The 16532-nt window shown below is 37.1% G+C and overlaps 1 protein-coding gene across 2 annotated transcripts in view; it reads left to right on the top strand.

Moving 5' to 3' along the window:
- The first annotated feature begins 9950 nt into the window (after positions 1 to 9950).
- Positions 9951 to 16532, top strand: part of LOC150085939 (LIM/homeobox protein Lhx1-like) — a 206082-nt gene continuing 199500 nt past the window's right edge. For both annotated transcript variants that reach the window (XR_016546947.1, XM_090373598.1), the window contains exon 1: positions 9951 to 10236. Coding sequence is in view for 1 of the 2 variants with exons in the window: in XM_090373598.1 (XP_090229724.1) it covers positions 10061 to 10236 (176 nt within the window). In the remaining variant the exon portion in view is untranslated. The remainder of the gene's footprint in view (positions 10237 to 16532) is intronic.

Raw genomic sequence — 16532 nt, forward strand, 5'->3', positions numbered from 1 at the left:
CAGGCGTTTTGTTTCGGTTCTTGGACTTTTTTGATCTAATCTGTTATCGTTTTATTTTTGTCACCTGTCACTAGATGGCAGCAAGCGTCAAGGAGAACTTTTTATAGCATCGAAGAAATGCGTTGATGGTTCCCCTTCTGTTTGCGCTTCAGGCAGCTATTCAGGAGTACGTGTCCTCCTCCTCCTCCCCAACTAACTATATGTACGAACTTACACCATTAAATCTTTTAACTCCTTGGGCCTCCTTCCAGCCTTACGCTAGAGGGTAGGACCTTGGGACTTATTATAAAAACTTATTATAATGAACTTGTAAATTTTCAGGAGGATTATGTAATTATTTAGAGTACAAAGTATTTTTATATCGAAGGATTTTTATTTTTTTATATACAATCATTTTAGTGCATGCTTGATTAATATGTACGGGGCTGTTTGTAAAGCAAGGTAAACAGATATTTTTTTCGAAAAGACCCTTAATCATAGAACAGTGAAACCATACATACGAGACTTTATTCACGTGACGTTTCGCTATTGGAGGAAGTAGGCTTCTTCCAAAAACACGTTTCAAACAGTCCCTTATTTTTAGTTTCTGGAAAAAGAGTAGAAATTATTATCATTTGATTTTTTTTTGCTTTCGAGAGGAGTTCGAGGTGAGATTTACTGTGTGGAATGTGTGCACACTTTTGACATCAAAAATGTGAAGGCGTACAAATGGTGAAACTGTTCAGAATTATTTCGAAGTAGCCGATGAACAGATTCGGATTTTAGTCAACAATTTGGTTGAAAATCTGTAACTCCTTAACCACAGGTTATCCTGCACAACTAACAATAGAAGAAGTTATCCTTCAACAGGATAACTTTCAAGCAACAGCAGAAGTTGTCCTTCAACAGGATAACTTCTGCTGTTGCTTGACCAAACTGGAAAGAAACCAGGAACCGAGATTGCAAACCATACTGCAACTACAATACAGTTCTGGTCTTGCACCTTCTAATTTTCATATTAAAGGCCCGATGCACTTCAGGAGAGCAATTTCAGCGATGACTCCCTTCAACCCTCACCAAATACTTTCTTGTTTAGTGGAATTCGACCGTCGTTCGAAAAAAATCCATAGAAGTTTTCAATGATTCCATTGAAAAACTGTATTGCATATTCCTATGTTTTTTTCTCTTTCTTTAATATTTAAAATTATACTAAAACTTGTCTATTGACTCATACATATGGTATTAGTAAATATTTTTAATAATAATGATAACAAAAAACTCATAATACACCAGGATTGATTGAGAATTCTAAATAGTGAACAACTACCAAATACGGATGTTTAAACACAGCTTTGTGTAGTCTCTAAGGGAAGGGAGGCCCCTTTCTCTGCGTTTGTGAATCTAGGGGAGAGAGAGAGAGAGAGAGAGAGAGAGAGAGAGATTTAATGTCAGATAATGCCGTTGATGTTCTACCGTTGCTGAATTAACTTGCATTAAAGTGAGGGATGTGCTGCCATGGGTTTGGCTACACTTCTGAGAGCCTGCTATTGAACTTTTGGGGGTTTGCTGTTCTATTATAAAGATGTTAGTCAAGTCAGAAAGGATCGACATGTCACCAGAAGAGTGATACTGTTGTGAATTATATAGCTAGCCCGATAATTGATTAACCATCTTGTTCATAAAGCATTTCTAATGATGTCTTTGTGAACGCTTACATTTTAAAACAGGCTGCAATCCTTGGATATCAGATGTCGCCATCAAAATCAATTAGGAGTACCATGAACCAATGTTATATTGAAGTCTGAATACGAAATGAAACCAAACGTGATGGATTTTTTTATCCAACGTGTCCAGAGATGGTCAGTCACTAAAAAGAGATACACGGATTCTTAGTTAGCTGGGGAAACAACACAGGAAATAAAGGATAAGCAATGAATAGTCCCTTCCATCATCAATCAGACAGTCCTGTATGAGCTGCACGAACTCTGGGTAACAGCGTAAGGTGTTACTTCTGGCGCTGCAGCATTTTCCCTAGGGACGAGGGTCGAAACGGGAAGAGGGAGGTTGGCCGTGACAAGGAGTTTTGACCACATGAACTTCCCGGGTTAGCGAGGATCACGATCTGGGTCGAAACGCACTCCCAACCGTCTTTTTCCACATCCCCAGGGAGAAAGCATTAAGCTGGAGGCAGTGAGTCACAGAATGCAGAGAAGAGGACAGATTATATCATGTCGTCACGTCGGGCCTCCTCCCCCGTACGGAGAGACTCTAGGGGCGTAGGGGATCAGGTGGCAAGTAAGGGACCGTGGATAAACGCTGAAATATCCAACATTGGAGACAATTCTACATTTTGCCACACATGCATAGCAGTCATTAAGTTGAGTTCTGGAAGGAAGTAGATACTCTGCTAGCAGCAGGAGAAAACACTGATGATGAAGAATACAATGAAGTGTTGTGGCCGTTTCAAAAGTCCTCGTGTATTTAAATCTTGAATGAATTAGCAAAGTGGAAAATGAGTACATTTCTTTGCAACTTATCCTGACCAGCAAATATTACAGAACTAAATCCGGGAGGAGTTTCCCCCACCTGGAATTGGCTGCGTTGTTCCATGCTGTTTTCGATTTTCCGCTTCCATATTTCCCCTTTCAGAAGTTCATGAACGAACACTTCGAACTAAATAAGAAAATATTCGTATGGACTTTCGAGAACGATTCCAACGCGAGTGTCCTCCAAAATGGATGCTTTTGAGGTGGCGAAAGAAACTCTTTCTTTACCGTTGGACTGTTAGAAATATAAGTTAAAAAATGGCCGACATTGAACTACAGGGGAGGAGTGTAAAGAAATTGAGAAATCTATCGTCAATCCAATAGGAAGGTTGTTATGATGTGCCCCAAATGGTTGAATGAAACCTTTCCGACAAACTACTGTACCGGCAGGTTCATTGCGCCACCGGGGGGGGGAGTCAGACGGATTAGATTGGTTGTTAAAGAGCGGGGGGGTGACCCCGTTCGTGAATCTCTCGAGGAAGCAGATTCACGAAACTCTTTTCGCTGCTACTTTCTGGATTTAAAAAAGGAAAGGCTCATATGTGTCAAAATGGCCTCCAGTAGTGCCTGATATCTTCACGTACAATTCATTTGAGGATGCCCAAGGGACAAGGATATTTTATCTCTGCCTATTAGCCATTTTCAAAACGTTGTTTTATCTGCAAGCACAATGATCACATCGCCAGTGGTCATGCTGATCGACCATCCCTCTGTTTTAAGACATCTCCGAGGAACCAACACGAAAAGGGCCTTGTCAGGATTGGCCCGGAAATAGTGAACTAATTTGAATCTGCTGACATTCAATAGTTTGTCTCTTTTATTTATTTTGCTTGTATATAGATTGTGAACGCCATACTTTGTCATATCTTTAACAGATCATCCCTGCATTCTTTAATTATATTTTCTTAACGTCATAGGTAAGCTTGTAGAATGCAACTTCATTTTGTAAAACCCCTAGCTGTACAGCTGTGACAGGACATTGCATAGATTTCTAATGAAGATACTGTATTTGTTTATAATACACGACTGTCGATTCTGAATTAGTGATGTTGAATATTCTTTGCGCTGGGGTGGGTAGGGAAGGAATTACACGTGACAATGTTTATGATATCAAAACAAAAATTAATCGATATTGCGCACATATTAACGCCATGGTCGAGTGATTCGTTTTGAGGTATACAATTTTGCGAGTCGCGTATTCGAATATGTTCCACAAAATACGCAGTCCATAATTAAACATCTATGCACTTGATAAAGATACATTTTTAAGAAAAAGCGCCACCTTGAAAACGTAATACTCTTTATAAACAAAGGTTATAACGGTAGTAATGCTAGAGGATCGTAGAAGTGGAGAAATTACATTTTCTTATAACTGCGCATTAATTCACGCATTACACTGTGACAAATGTTCTGGTAGCAGCTGGGCACTGCATCCGTACACACAACCCTCTTAACCTCCGAAAATCGTATAATCCCGGTTGAAATCGTGAACATGGGACAAGAAGATTACACAGATCATTCTGGATGCGAAGGGATATAAATAAACAGGCAGGGTTGTCTTAATTGTGTCTTCGTGCTTTAAGTGTGCCTTACAGACTGGGGTCGTGTAATGGCTGACCTGAAGATGTACCCTACAGTCTGATATTGTTTCTCTAATTCTCTTCTTAACGTTTCCTGGCGTGTCTCTTTATTATTACTGTGGCAGTGGTTCTTCAATAGATGGAGTGTTGGAGGCTGACCCCGGTTCGTATATTTTCGACGTGTGCCATGAAGACGTTCTTCGGCGTTCCTGCGAAGGCGAGATTTCTGGATGAAACATCGGTGTTTTGACAGCTCAGCTGCAGATACGGACAAAATACTTGTTACGAGATAGCGATCTTTTCTCTTTAAAGAAAGGCAGGCGACACTTGGTCTGTGAGGCCCTCTTTATCTGACCAGCGTTTCATGGGACGCCGTGCTAATCTTTGTGGACGGATCACGCTATTTAGATGCCTAGAGAGAAAGGAAGAAGGGAAAAAAATTAAAAGAAAAAAAAAAAATACAACCCCCAAACATAGTTTGTTGGATAGATCGATGTGCCATCTAGTGATCAACCGAAGAATATAACTACCGATCATAGGAATCGGTATTATTTGAAGGCTGTTTATATCTTAATAAAAATCGTATAAAAAAAATTGCGGATAATTTCATAGACACGTTTTAGCACAAAATAACGCTGTCATTAAATCATCAAATTAAGAAAGAAATGATCAATATTCCACTTCTGTATTACGGGCCCAGACGAAAGCGAGAGAAAATTTATTTGGAGGTTTACTAGTTTTTTTGAATATTTAAAATGTTCATTTTATACTATAATTATATTTTCATTTATTAAGCCCGTTTACGCTTTTCAAAGCACTAAATAAATTACAGTTAAGCAAAACTAAATGAGTGGATTATTAAAATGTCGTTATTTTATATATAAATACCTGTAATAAATCGTTTTCGTTAGATTCCTCTAAAAGTATAAGACTGGCTCTGCGAGAAAACTTTGTAATGTAATTGTGCCGATGTGCGCATGTTCCAGTTCACAAAAGCAAAGTGCACGAGCCACGATAATCGTCTGCATAATTAGTAAAGTGAAACTACTAATAAGCACAAGTTATCACGGAATATTTCATTAAAGCAGTGAACAGTTTGGAATTTTTAGTTTAATTTATCGAAGTATAATTTAAGGAATGTAAGTAAAACTTGGTCTTTTCAGATTACAAATGGTTATGTTTAGCTGTAAGTGTTCTTTTTTACTTTAAATATTATCGCTTCTTATAAGTTATTCAATATATCGAATTTTTACAAGAAAAAAAATACAGCTCTGATATTGCCTACAATCAGTTATATTATGCCGGCGGAAGCATAGTTTGTATAAAGCAAAATTATAATTAGCTCTTAGCAGTAATACTTCTTTTATGTAAGATCTGTATGACATTTACCTAAATATCAAGTAAAACGGGGGGTCACATCTAGTGAGTATGGGCTTGGCAAACCCAGGGTCCTGAGCTGGATATCATCAGCTATTTCTCTCTCTCTGTCAGGGTAACTCGGGATTTTTTTCTTTTTTTTTTTTTTTTTTTTAGGCTGGTACAGCATAAACCTCAGGCTTCCTTGCACCATGTGGCTAATAATAATAATAATAATAAATAAAGGGAAAATTTGCTGTACGTTGGAAAGGAAATTAATGGGCTTGTTCTTTTTTATTAAAATCTTATTGTTTTATATATTTTACTAATAGATACATAATGTGTGTGCATATATATAACTATAAAAATTATTTGATATATATAATAATAATATTTTTAATTTTTTTGTTAATTGTATTCATTTTACTTTTTTTCATTAATTCTGTTCTTAATATAATGCAGTGGCTTAGAGATAGGCGAGTAGAGAACTGGCTCTGGTGCATATTTGAACAGAGAGGGTTGTATACCCCCTGTGTGTGTATTATATTTCTAAAAAAAAAATAAATTCTTTTTATTTTGCGTTTTCCGTTCATTCTGTGCCTTATTTAAAGCAATAGCTTAATTAGGAGTAGGTGAGTGGAGAACTTGCTCTGACGCATATTGAGTGCGGGGGGGGGAGACGCAGAAGACACTTGTTGTGTGAATTAGAATAGAGGGGGGATGCACTATTAGGGTCTTTCCCATAATGCAGATATACCCATTGTTGCGCCTTAATGATGTAAGTTTATTTAGGAGCTGGCCGGGCATTTTGGAGCAACTGTGTCCTCCTAGACAGCTTATTTGGCACGATACATCGCCGCCTGCCATTCGTGTAGAGAGGTCTGGGTTCGATTCCCGTGAAGACCCGAAGAATTTCTAGTCTTTTTCGTTATTCGAGGCTCAGTTCAGATGGAGGGAGTAGTTTTCTTATTCTAGGAGTTTCAGCCTGCGCAACGTTCAAATCGGCTTTGAACACGCACGTCTACAAAATTTGTGTGGTTATATATTCATTTCCATTCCCTCAAGATGATCATCCAATTCTGCTTTAACTGGTCGCAGTAACTGCAACCAGTTGAAAGGCCTTAACTACCAGTTAAAGACCTTAAAATTCAACTGTTGAAAGTCCTTAGAAAGAGTAGCAGATGAGTTGAATGGATACTTTTCAGTTATATTTACAGTCGGAAGCAAGTTCGAATCTGAGTAAGATTATATTCTTTAATGTTAGTAGCGTTTGTTAGAAAAGCTACTGAGGTTAAAGGAGGGCAAACACAAAGGAGAAGATGGTACAGTATACATATTAAGTAATACTTGAAAAGAATGCAAGTGAGTGCATAAAACCGTTGGGAATGTTAATGCGAGCACCATTAGAATCCAGGGACTGGAGAACTGCTGCTGTCTTCCCATTCCACAAAGGCTGTACCAAAGAGGAGTTGGGTAACCATAGGCCAGTGCATGGCAGAGAAGATTGTGGTCCACAGTTAAGGATGTCATTCAGTATCATCCCCGAACAAGAATGATACGTTGAATAGATCCCAGCGTGAGTTCTTTAGGGGAAGGTCATGGCTCAATTATTTAGTGAATACAAATATGCCGGTGTCCTATAAATAACATTTACAAGTACTGTACTGTAGTTGTTTTGGCCCTCTTCACAGTATGACATTGCCTTCTTCCTACTGCATATTGATGGGGAGGAGAGCACAGTATTTATCGTTTTATAATGACGATTGGACTTGAGATAGTGGTGATAAATATCCATAAAGAACTATTAATGGAAGGGAATCTTAATACGAATCTCTTTCCTGCAGCCATAAAGTGCAATAATAAAGAGGACTAAGTGTGAAAACCTCTTCTAAAGCTTTGTCCAAATCCCTTGCTACGTGTTGTAGCAATAAAACCTTCTTTGTTAATTGTAAATACGAAAGTAATATGTATTGCAGGTTCTTCAGAACTATGCCAGAGTGATACATGCGACTATGTAAAATTTAGTTAGGAGGTAAAATGCATTTTCCTTCACAAAGATATACAGTATATGCGAATAGAATAATTGATCCTTTCAGTCCTCTAATCAAGCACTGTGCCAAAGCGCAGACAGTGTAACGTGTTCAGTGGCCAATCTGCGTTGTGTGGACTGAAAAGCCTGGAAATACTCTCTCTGCGTGATATCAGTTTCGAACCCAGATCTTTCTGAACAAGGGACGAAACCACAGAGGACTTTGCTACTTGTGAGAGACTGCCACAAGGGACTGTGTTAAGAGCAAAAAAGTTTTAGTTAGACGAACTTGTTTTAACTCTCCTTTGATTACCCACCTATAGCAAATGCTAAAAACAAGTCTGCGTACGTATTATGTAGACTTGTTTATACATTAATCGGATAAATTTCAATCACGCGCGTATTTATAATCCCCAGTAAGTGCACGTATCAAATGAAGGTTTATACATTATACAAGGGTATGTAATTAATAAAAATATTCCGATATAACATTTTCAACCTTTTTTTTTTAAATATAAAATCGTTCATTTCTCCGATTTTTAAACAAGTGCATGAGGGATATAATATGCCGTGCGGTTTATTTTACTTAGCTGTCACTTTTCTTACCGATTAGCAGTCAGTAAGAGATACAAAATATAAGCGTACATTATAGAATACCTGTATTCTTTACGGAAAAAACTTCTAAAATCTGTTGAGAAAAGTACATAAAAATAAATTTGTTTTTAATGCCTAAAATTTTAACAAGTGGTAATCCTGACTACAAAGTTATAGCCTTGTGGTGGTTAGTGAGGGAGTGCAGCAGCGCACGCGTTTAATTAGACCTTTGTTCGAGCCTACTTGACTACTAAATGCATGTCCTTGCCGCTAACACAGTGGATATCATCATCCTCCCTTCCACACCAGGGTAGAAAATGCCCGGATTCGAATCCCGTCAGATGACGCGTGGAATTTTTATGTTTGTTTTGTTTGCAACGTGACTAAGTTAGTCGGTCTCAGGCTAGGATGGAAAGTTTTTTGTTTTTTTTTTTTTTTTTTTTTTTCCTTAAAAAAAAAATTTCATAAAATTTCAAATTTTATGAGAACTGCACAAACTTTAAAAAAAAACTGATAAAATGGTCTTTTTTAGAGTTATAATAATACAAACATCAAACCTAAATTTCATAAGTTAATGCAACAGTCAAGCATAAATCAGTTTAATAAATAAACTGTAGCTGTTTTAATCTAAAGCCTTGCCGTATTTATGATTATCACGCGTTAAAAATAAATTTAAAGATAGTGAGTGTAAACTATTCGCATCAAAACAACTAATATTATTTATACAATAAAAAGACAGTTGAATGCAGTTCCATCCCTTTGTTAGATTGTATTTATTTAATTCTCTATTAAAACTACTAAAGCCTTATGCAATTTGCTAAACATTAACCTATTTAATTTGCCAATATCCGCGGGAGGGCTCTGTTCTGAACATTTTCGTGTCCAGTCATCCAGCAGTCCCCTCAGTCACACCACTTATCAACTTTGACAAGAGCTGCATATCTGAGACAACTACAGTGATATTAATTGTTTATATATATAATTGTATATATTAATTGGCCATGCACAAAAAAGTTTGCGTACGACCTTGATATATCTTGGACCTCATTTGCATAAGTGCCTGTTACCGATTGTTCAATAACTACTGTCCTTGGTGCAGGCTATAACTAAGGCCAGGAGAGTTAAACTTCATGATGAGCAAAAAGGAACCAGTAAAGTTTACAGAAAGAAAAGGAAATTGGTATGTTGTAGATGTCCGAAGATCAGCATTTTTTTTTTTTTTCTCGCCCTTTAGCGAGTGTACCTGGAATGAATACTGTTTTCGTCTAAATGACAAGTTATTTAGCATACTGTTGTTTTCTGCGTGTCAAAATGCATGTTTACGACTGTCCTTCGTAACATTATCTCCCCTCCCCTCCCCCCATTTCATCTCGTGACTGCCACTGGAAACACCCGACCTTTGGAGCTGACCCACAACTACTTCGTGATTCCTGTGCCCCCCTCCCCCCTTCCCGACCACTTTCTCCACAAGCGCAGTTTTTTGGGACGGCCCTACCGTACCCTTCCTTTAACAGACACGTGCTCCTCGTGAATCGACAACTTCCTTCTCGTTCGCTCTTCATCACGCTCTTGCCGTTGCCATGGCAGCCACCGTTAACAGACAGCTGGAAGCTCCGCCTGCCCGCCACGCCAACCACAATAAATGTAGGCGAACGGTGAGGTATCGTGCGAGTAGTGACAGACCGCACTGGGCACGGTGACCCCTTCGGATCTGTACCTCCCACCGCCGTCTGGGTCAAATCTTGGAGACCCACTCTCGCAGTGGCCACTAGAACCTCCCCGAACATCTCGGCGACTCTCTCGCGCAAAGAGAGAGAGAGAGAAAAAAAAATAATAATAAAAAGGCGGCAGAGCCCTGTCGGATAAGTGAGCGGACTGTGCAGGCGGTGTTTACATACGACGGACGGACGGAGGGAAGGTTGTTGTTGTGCATGCTGCTGGAGGTGACGGCAAGTTGACGCGGTCGTACGGACACTATGAAGATGGTTCAATGTGCCGGTTGTGACCGACCCATCCTCGATCGCTTCCTCCTGAACGTGCTGGACCGTTCGTGGCACGCCAAGTGTGTCCAGTGCTGCGAGTGCAAATGCAACCTGACGGAGAAGTGCTTCTCGCGCGACGGCAAACTCTACTGCCGGAACGATTTCTTCAGGTAAGTGCCGTCGGCTCGTGCATTTCTAGGCTTAAGAGCAAAACAACAAGTAGACGACTTGGTGATGCTACGCCACCCCCTAATTATCGATCTGTGTGGATGCAACACCGCTCCTGGCAGCTCCCTTGAAGTTTGTGTTGGGTACACAGTTCTTGCAGCAATCCCCTCCACAGGATTGAGAGAGGGGGGAGATGTGTGTGGGAGGAATTCTACTGGGTGCAAGGGTAGGAAACGAGTGACGATTTAATCCAATACTCTCATGAACTTTGGCCAAAGGTCACTAGTTCGTATCGTGTGATTATCGGGGACTTTGCAACCCTAGAAATAAAAAGCAACTCTCCTATTAACCAATGTCTTAATGGTAGATTCCTCTCCATTCGGAACTACACTAATGATGGTGTGCTTCGCGAGGCAGTCACTAGAGAATTAAGTACAATACTCGTTAGGCTATAATACCAGTGTAGTGCGATGGCCAACTCAGTCTTGTAAGCTGTCTTCAGCGATTAGCATTTAACTATGAATATTCCCACTGGAAGTGATTATGAAGTTGATTTTTGATATTCTGCACAGTGAGGCAATGCCTCAGGAAATATATATTAGGCTTAACAACCTTTTTTATGTCACTTTACTAAAAAGATATTTAAAGTTGGCCAAATGATACAGAATTCTTCCTTTTCAAATTAACAAATTATAAATTTAAGTGAGATATCTTTAAGATTTTCAAAACGGGAACATGTTCATATCGCAGAAATTATAATTTTGAAATACGTGTAAAATAGGCCTAACACTATAGCGATGTTTGGGTGGAAATAATTAATTTTGAATACCATTTTTCGGGATTTTGAAGTTACTTTTTATCACAGCGGTGTTTTCATATTCGAAAGCGCCAGTTCACGCGCTGGAAATATCACAATTTCAGCCACACACTTTAAATAGAAAATTGCTCAACCTTGAAGAATAGTAAGGTTGAGCGAAAACCGAACTTGATAAGTTCGGTTTTCGAACTAATCAAGTTTGAATGCCCAAAGGATAAATCGAGGGTTTGTCTTCTGAATATTCAGAATCGTAAATTTATCAAGCTATAATCACAACTAAAGGGTGAACTGTAAAGAAACGACTTATAACCCACTCAATGCTGCATTTTTGTACAGTATGAACCAAAAGTCGGGACAAGTCAATCGGTATTGGTCGTGGTCACGTTGAACAGCTTTAATGACCTCCTGTTTCTAAGACCATAGCAACCACTTTGGTATTTGTTCCTTTCGTGTTTTTACATCACGTAAACTTGGGTTTTTATTGGAGTTTTAAGTTGTCCCGACTTTTGGTTCATAAAAGTAAACTAACTTTTTTTTGATCTGACAAATCAGACTGTATTTTGTGTTCGCGTAATAAATTTATTTCAGCAAGAGGCAAAACAATTAGAAAAAATGTTTTCTTGTTCGAAAATGGGTTTATTTAAAACGTTGCTCGCATACGAAAACAATGTGCTTCAATGGCGCACAAGCCCGTGCAATGAAACCTACTTAAAGATATGAATATCTCGATGATGTGTAGCCTCTTTATAATGGCTCGCATTTCCAGTACTCGGACATCCTCTTGTTCCCATAAGGGATTGTCTTCGAGGTAACATCATTTGCTTTGCATTACAAACAAAACCATCCGGCTAGCGAATGACGCTAGCAGAAACAAACCGAGAATATTGCTGTAGCACCGTCCTCAAGACTAAGGTTAGAGAATAATAGCATTAGACAGAGGGCTTTTAATAACTTCGCATGAACTCTTGTGCATTCCAGTAATAATGTTCCTTTTCAGAGAATGCGGACTCCCGCCAGGAAAATCCAAATTGAGTTTTCTTCGTGAAGAAGAAGACTATGTCAAAAGAAATTATGCTCCATCCTTTCGATTAAGGAGACCTCTGAATAAGACGTTCGGGATTAAATTTTATTCCCAAATTTGCCAGACTTTGGGTTGCTTTTAGCGAGGTTTCGGTACTATTTTAATATTGGAGTATTTATGATACTCGTTTGAGTGTTTCTCCGATTAGGAAGACGCAAATATGTACAACAGCTTCTATTCATTTTTGCTCATTTCGCTTCTAGGATTCTAAACATGTTAATTTGCAACGTCGTACTTTGAGAAAAAGATAAACTCCATGGAACTCTTCCTGTTTATTTTGCAATAAATCCTCTCTGTAAAACTTTCTTAGTGGAATTAATGTTTTCTCTCTTCGTGAGGTGAGATTATTTGACAACTGTGCATTTAGCCAATAGAATTCTTTCCCATAAGCCAGGTAATCTTATGATTCCTTAATTAAAACCTTCAGGATTTTGTGTCCAGCTTTTATCTTGGTCGATAACTGTCTGTCTCTTAAATTTGTTTAAACCCAATAACATAAACTATCCAAGGTAGGGTAGTCTTCTAAAGAACCCCAAAAAAAAGTGCATCTTGTGTCGGTTAATTAAATATTAAAACAAAAATGGAATTTTATTTATTTTTCGTAAAAGTACGTCATACGAAAGCGGCATGTATTGCAAGGATGAAACTTAAATTCAGTTGAAATGCATGAATACGGAATTACTACTACATAATCTCAGAAGTAGTAATTTGTGAAATGCCTAAAATCTTTTTTTTTTTTTTTTTTTCATACATAAAAGTTGAAGCATCGACAAACCTCGAAACGCCAAGTCATACCAAAACAGTTTGTACTTCAGTTAATAATAGCATCATATTCATCTGTGACTACGTTTCGAGAGTTTCGATATAAAACTTATCTTCAAAATCATCTACTATTTGAAAATTAAATTTTTCATAAACGAAACAGTTGTAGAAAAAAAAGCTAGTTAATTAAATTTTATTGTGATAATTGTATTCCTTTTTGAGAAGGATACGAAAACTACTACTTTCCAAAGGAACCAACTTACAGAAATATGGCTTAACAGCGTTTTCATAACCTTCCAAGATCTGCAAAAACATCTCTGATTTTCTCTTCTACTGGTCATTTTTAGCACTATTTCCAAGTGCGAATTAGTGGGTTAATAACTTATTAAAAAAAACACATAAAAATCCTCTTCTAAGAGCCCGGTACACCACACGCACGGGTGGCGAATCCTATGAATAAAGGAAATCAATGAGTACATTGATTTTATACCTGCTATAAGATGTAACGGCAGGTGTAAAAGGGAAGATTAAAACAAGGTAGAGTGGTCTGCGTCCGATCGAATTAGCTGGGCACTTTCTGTTCTACATTTTGTTCCTTCGAAAACGAAAGATGTCAATTGTATTATTCCATTTTCTAGGATTTTTGACAGGAAAATTTCAGCTACATCTTACGAGATTTTCTTCTGTTTTTTGTTTTTTTTTCGTCTTCTGATATTGAATTAATTTTTCCTAGTTAGAAGTCTGTTTTTGAACACCCTTCCCCCACGAAAACGGCATTAGTAAGAATGAATAATAAAAAAAAAAAAAAAAAAAAAATCCAAAATGTAATTATCTTTATATCGCAATGGAGACAGGACTTGTTAATGAATGTAGAATGGCTAGAATATATAGCTGCAATTAACATATCCCTACATAGCCTCCCGGTAGATAATAACTGAGGACTTGGGAATAGGGAAGCGAAGAAGAAATGAGAGAGAGAAAAACTACTTGTCATTTTCTAAATCTTTTGATCGCCAGCACAGGCCTGTAATGAGTAGAAAGAATTGGAGAAACAGCGGGATGGAGTTTGCTGTCTTTCATACATCTTGTTAGGCGACTTCATGACGCTCTTGCTTAGGTGAGGTCTGTGTGAACAGACTTTAGCCATAAGGAAGAAAAATTCCAACTTCATTTTGCTTCTTTCTTTTGTATTCAATAGTACTTTAATTGAAAGAAAACACTGCATTGTATTTTCATTGAAAGCAAACTAAAGCAGATTTTTTTCTTTTCTTTGAAGTATCCTTCCCCACTTTGCTCCCTCACTTTAAATCGCTTACTAATCATTCATGACATTTCGAAGGATCTTGTTCGGAGCTTGGCTGCAAGACCAAGAAAGATTGATCGAACTAAATCCGTGTTTAAAAGGAGAGAGAACCCATCAAAATAGCTGTCTTAGGTTTATTTTTTTTTTTATTATTATTTTTTTATTTGTCACCTTTAAGATTTGGAAATAATGCGCATTCAGAAAATTTTTGAATTGAATTGTCCTTCCCCTCAAAAAAAAAAAAAAAAAGAAAAAAAACCGAAATGGTGATTCATGTTTCACAAAAGCAGCTTGTCTCATTTCTTGTGTTTTTTTTTATTATTTTTTTTTTATTAATCTATACAACTTCTATAATGTTACTCCATTATGATGAGAATGTTTTTTTTTTTAAACCATTTTCTTTTTAGATTTTTTTGCCATCATACGCGATCCATTAGAATTTCGATCCACGGATGGAGCTTCTAGAATATTTGCTGTTTTCTAAACACGCTCCGTAATGAGCACAAAAATCTGAGGATATCGATCGTCTAAAATGTTTACTCGTAGAATGCTGTTTTTTTTTTGTTTTTTTTTTTCCTGGCAAAAACGAAGACTTACTGCATACTGATACGTTGTTCACTAGAGAAATTTTAATGAGATTTTTGCACAGTTTTTAGCTCTCTGATATCAATCGCCATATTGCACGAGAAAAAAAAATAACTATCATTTTCGATTCATCTTTAACACGATTTTACTGATGGAATTCTGTATTTTTTATTATTTTTTTTTAATTTCAAATGCAACTTGTTGAATAGCGTCAGTTTAATTTTTTGCAAATAAAAATTCCGATGCAGCGGTTGCAATTGCTTTTACAAGTATATTTATTTTGTATTTAACAAGCAAATGTATTATTCTTGCGTACACACGCATTTGCTGTTTAGACAGCAGAGAAGACACCCATTTAAACTGAAATAAGAATCCATTAAACATGTTTTAATTTTGACAGTTTTTTTTTTTTCGCAATTTGTATAATGTGTGTACACATTTTGCAAATGAATATTGTCCTTTGTAAGTCCTAGCATATTTTATACAAGGTTTAAAATAATATTTGATTACTATTTGAGCTCGACATATTAATTCCCAAAAAATACAGAATTAAAATATTGCACTGAGTGAATACTGGTATTATTCGGATCGGTAAATAAAGCAGTTTATTTTTATTGATAATCGAACCTGTAGATGGGGCTGTTGCATGGCTGGTATTGTCTCAGTTTCACGCATAATGGTTATAGCCCAACAGAATATTAATTTATGACTTAAAATATTATTATGAAATGGCACGTTTTCGAAGCATTAAAGTTGAAAAGAGGCTTGAAAATATTGAACTCGATTTAAAATACGAAGCTTGAAAATCTGAGCCACGTTGTATAGTTATCCTTCTGTACTTGTATATGTTGATAATTTAAAAACTAACCGTATGCTCATATAGTTGAGTTAAAATATTTCCTTTTTGTTTTAGTGTTATATAATTGGAAACAGGAATCATTCGCAATACTCTGTACCCAGAACTAAGGTAGCGGTTTCCAAACTACTGAGCTTTACGGACCTCTTCAAAAATCAGAAGTTTGCGGACCCCAACGTGTGTGTGTGTGTGTACACGAACATTGGATTTTCTGAAAAGAAAATTCAAAGTTTTATGAGTGAAACAACTCAACTTTATTATTTTTATGCAGATGTATAATAATAACTTTATTTAGTATCAATTTTGATATACATAGAACGAATAATTTGAAATATGTATACAATTATATATACTAATCGTATCGAAAATAATGTTCTTTAATTAACGAAATTCTATCAGAAAATAAACACACATTACTTGATACCTTCTGAACATTTCGCGAACTGGTTTGAGGACCCCAGTTTGGGAAACGCTGCTCTAGAGTTCTAAACAGTGTTCTCGTAAAGTGTGCCATTAGTGAATGTAATTGGACAGTGCGATATAATTGGAAACAGGAACCATACACAATATTATTGTTTACACAGCACAGTCCTCTAGATCAGTATTCTCGTAAACATTGTGACTGGTAAATAATCTCGCTGTCCTTGAATGAATTGACAGTGTGATTAAATTGGTCAAGTGTGTTTGGATGTCCAAAATACATGAACTGAGAAATTTACAGAATACAAGAACACTGCCATATTTAGCGATCACGTGAGTTCGAACCACGGTTAACTCAGATCACCGGATGTATTTATGCCAAAAATTAAGCTAATTGGACATAACACAACCCAAGATCGTTCACTAATGTCTATAAAACAGATGTGGGGTATTTAAAAGAAATTATATTTTCAT

This window comes from Mastigoproctus giganteus, chromosome 5, assembly GCF_048544385.1.
Source record: "Mastigoproctus giganteus isolate SK-2022 chromosome 5, ASM4854438v1, whole genome shotgun sequence".
Lineage (NCBI taxonomy): Eukaryota > Metazoa > Arthropoda > Arachnida > Uropygi > Thelyphonidae > Mastigoproctus > Mastigoproctus giganteus.